The sequence below is a fragment of the Juglans regia genome, chromosome 13, assembly GCF_001411555.2.
Source record: "Juglans regia cultivar Chandler chromosome 13, Walnut 2.0, whole genome shotgun sequence".
NCBI classification, from domain to species: Eukaryota; Viridiplantae; Streptophyta; class Magnoliopsida; order Fagales; family Juglandaceae; genus Juglans; species Juglans regia.
Genome location: NC_049913.1, coordinates 15,808,192 through 15,811,085, shown reverse-complemented (window position 1 = coordinate 15,811,085; position 2,894 = coordinate 15,808,192). Strand labels below are relative to the sequence as shown.

Genomic DNA, 2,894 nt, shown 5'->3' with positions numbered 1-2,894 from the left:
AATCTCATCTCGTCTATGAAACTAAACGAGACTAAAATATTGTTAGAATATAATTTTTTAATATAATTTTTGTTTTAAAATTTGAAAGAGTTATAATGATTAGATGGAATAAGATGAATTGAGATAAACTCATTATTCAAAAAAAGCCTAAAGCAGTCTTAGGATATGTTTGAGAACAAAATTGGTTTCAGATTTCTTTATTATTATTCACAAATTATTCATTACTATTCACAAATGATTTGACATACTAATATCAAAACATAGCCTTACTCTGTCTTTCTTCTTTTTCTCTTACCACTTGCATTTTTGTAACATAGGACAAAAGTAGGGGAGTGGTGCTGGAATAGCTCATGTTTTGTCAACATCAGTAGCTGCTAATTACCTAGTCTGATCTCCAAAGATCAATTATACCAAAGAAAATAATTAAAGACCTATAAGTATGGAATGTTAAAATCGTGATCATGTCGATGGCCATTAATGGCAAAGGACTATTATTCATTAACCAAAGAAAGATTAACAAACAAAAAACGCTCAGAGGCTTTGCCATGTTAGGTCAAGAGGGAACCCATCTAGAAACTCTAGGAAGCCTGGGCCCTCCAGATTTGGTTGATAATCAACCGGAAACAAAGGCGATAATTCAGCAAAGTGCTTGCTCATCATCCATTGCGATTCTCCATTATTAGATAGTGCATCAGTACCGGGAGTACAAAGGTTTTCACTTTCCATCACTTCCATCAATTTGGTATGATCATGATCATCACCATCGTGACAAAGCTTAGAGTCCAAAGAATCAGTGCTGTGGAGTGTTTGGATCAATTGAGAGTCTTCCACCCGATGAAAAAGAGCAGGGTGTGTTTTTTTGGAAGTACCCACAACTTTTTTATTTGGGTTTTTGATGCCCAGCTTCTTGCACAAATGGGTGTTCCAGTGGTTTTTTACTTGGTTGTCAGTTCTACCTGGCACTCTCCCCGCAATCAGCGACCACCTACACAGTGCACACAGAGAGTCATCAAATGAATGTCAGCAATAATATTTACTACCTTATTGAAAGCGTTTTATTTTTGTCCTCTTTTTTGGACTCATGTATATAATATGTTTCACCGTCTCATTTACGTACAGAAATAATGTGAAATAATATGAACACTTATTGCAGGCTAAGCATCCAATGTGGTCTTCTCCAGAAATGTAGGTTCTGATCCTTTGAACGTTATTTCAGTTTTTTTTTTTTTTTTAAAAGGGAAGTTTTATCCGAAAGGATACTTTATTGATTGACAGCTGGGAGGATTTCTCTACCTGTAGATTTGCCAAATAAATCGGGAAATAACAAATGAAAGGATGAGGAGCAGACAACTCGGAATATTGACCATCATGTGCAGTAGAATTTGCAAGATACAAGTTTATTTTAATTTTTATTTTTAAGAAGAAATGGATGACTTTCATTTTGTTTACGTGTCGTTTAGATTTAGAGATGAGTTGAGATAGATTGTAAATAATAATGAGATGTGTTATGAATAATAGTAAGATTTATAAGTTAAAGTTACTGAATAATAATAAATAATATTGAGATGAGTTGAGATGAACTGTAAATACAAACGAAACCTAAATATTGAGATGAGTTAAATTAAATTAAGTTGTGAATGATAATATATTCTGAATCTTATTAATATAGATTTAATTATTTTAGATTAAAATATATAAAGAAAGTTGAAATAAGTTTAATTTTTTTTATGAAAAATTAAAAAAAATAATAAATCTTTTGACTCGAACAGATGAATGACACTATAAAGTCTTACGATATATATTCTGTATTCAAGCACCTGCTCTGAATATATTAAAGCAAAGTACGGGAAATATATATGACCTTTTTCTCAGATTTTCTATATCCAACAAAATTATATGGATAAGAATAACTAGTAAGAAACAGCCGAAATATGGATGAAAATAGAAAATATATATGGAAAGGTAAAAAAAAGAAAGATAATATAGATATAGAGATGATCAGAACCTGTTACCCAGAAGATTATGGAGTCTGATGATTAGATCTTCTTCTTCCTCAGAGAAACCGCCGCGTTTCACAGTAGGGCTCAGATAATTCAGCCACCTTAATCTGCAGCTCTTCCCACACCTCTGTAAACCTGCAAACCATTCACATAACAAATCCAAATCCCTACAGTTGTTCTTTGCAGCTTCCAGTTGAAGAAATTAAACAGTTATAGATTCAATGCGAAGCTAGCTAGCTAGCTCATTCCTAAACTTATCATGTTTCTTTCTTAAATTACCTGTCATCTTAGAGATGCGATTCCACTTTCCTCTCCCGTGCACCCTGACGTAGTCTAACAGAATCCGGTCCTCCTCCTCTGTCCACAGTCCTTTCTTGTACCGATTCTCTACCTCCATTTTTGTTTCAAACGGAGAGAGAGAGAGAGAGAGAGAGGTTACTGTGGAATGAGGGGGGCTTAGCCTGTTGGAAAGGCTTTGTATGGCTGTATGTTTTTGGATTTTTTCCAGTCTTGGGTGGCGTGTGAATCACATGGCTAGGTTTTGCAACGAAGTCCCAGCAATTTTTTGGTTTTTATAGCAATGACGTAACCGTGCATGCATTTTCATTTATAAAATCCAGAAGAAAGATACACCACTGCTAGCTCCATGTAAAACCAAGACCATTCTCTTATTTTAATTCTCTCCATTTTCTCATATTCTAGTTTTTATGTACAAAAAATGGGGTAGGTACACATATTAAGACCAAACAAACAAAAATCAATGCTTCTTCCCATCCAATGCACAAAGTCAAATAACCTATCGCTACATGGATGCTGTTCCTTCCCCAACATGACCGCTCTAATTTATTTGCTTTATATAATCTCAACTTTAGACCCATGTTTGTCCTCGTGTAT

The 2,894-nt window shown here is 34.2% G+C and overlaps 1 protein-coding gene across 1 annotated transcript; it reads right to left on the bottom strand.

The window, feature by feature from the left end:
- Positions 1–405: 405 nt before the first annotated feature.
- LOC109013728 (transcription factor WER-like) lies at positions 406–2,545 on the bottom strand. The gene is made up of 3 exons (XM_018995923.2): positions 2,280–2,545; positions 2,006–2,135; positions 406–985 (listed from the first exon to the last, which is right to left on the bottom strand). The coding sequence occupies exons 1-3, from the start codon at positions 2,395–2,397 to the stop codon at positions 532–534; spliced, it is 702 nt and encodes a 233-aa protein (XP_018851468.1). The 5' UTR covers positions 2,398–2,545; the 3' UTR covers positions 406–531.
- Positions 2,546–2,894: the final 349 nt, after the last annotated feature.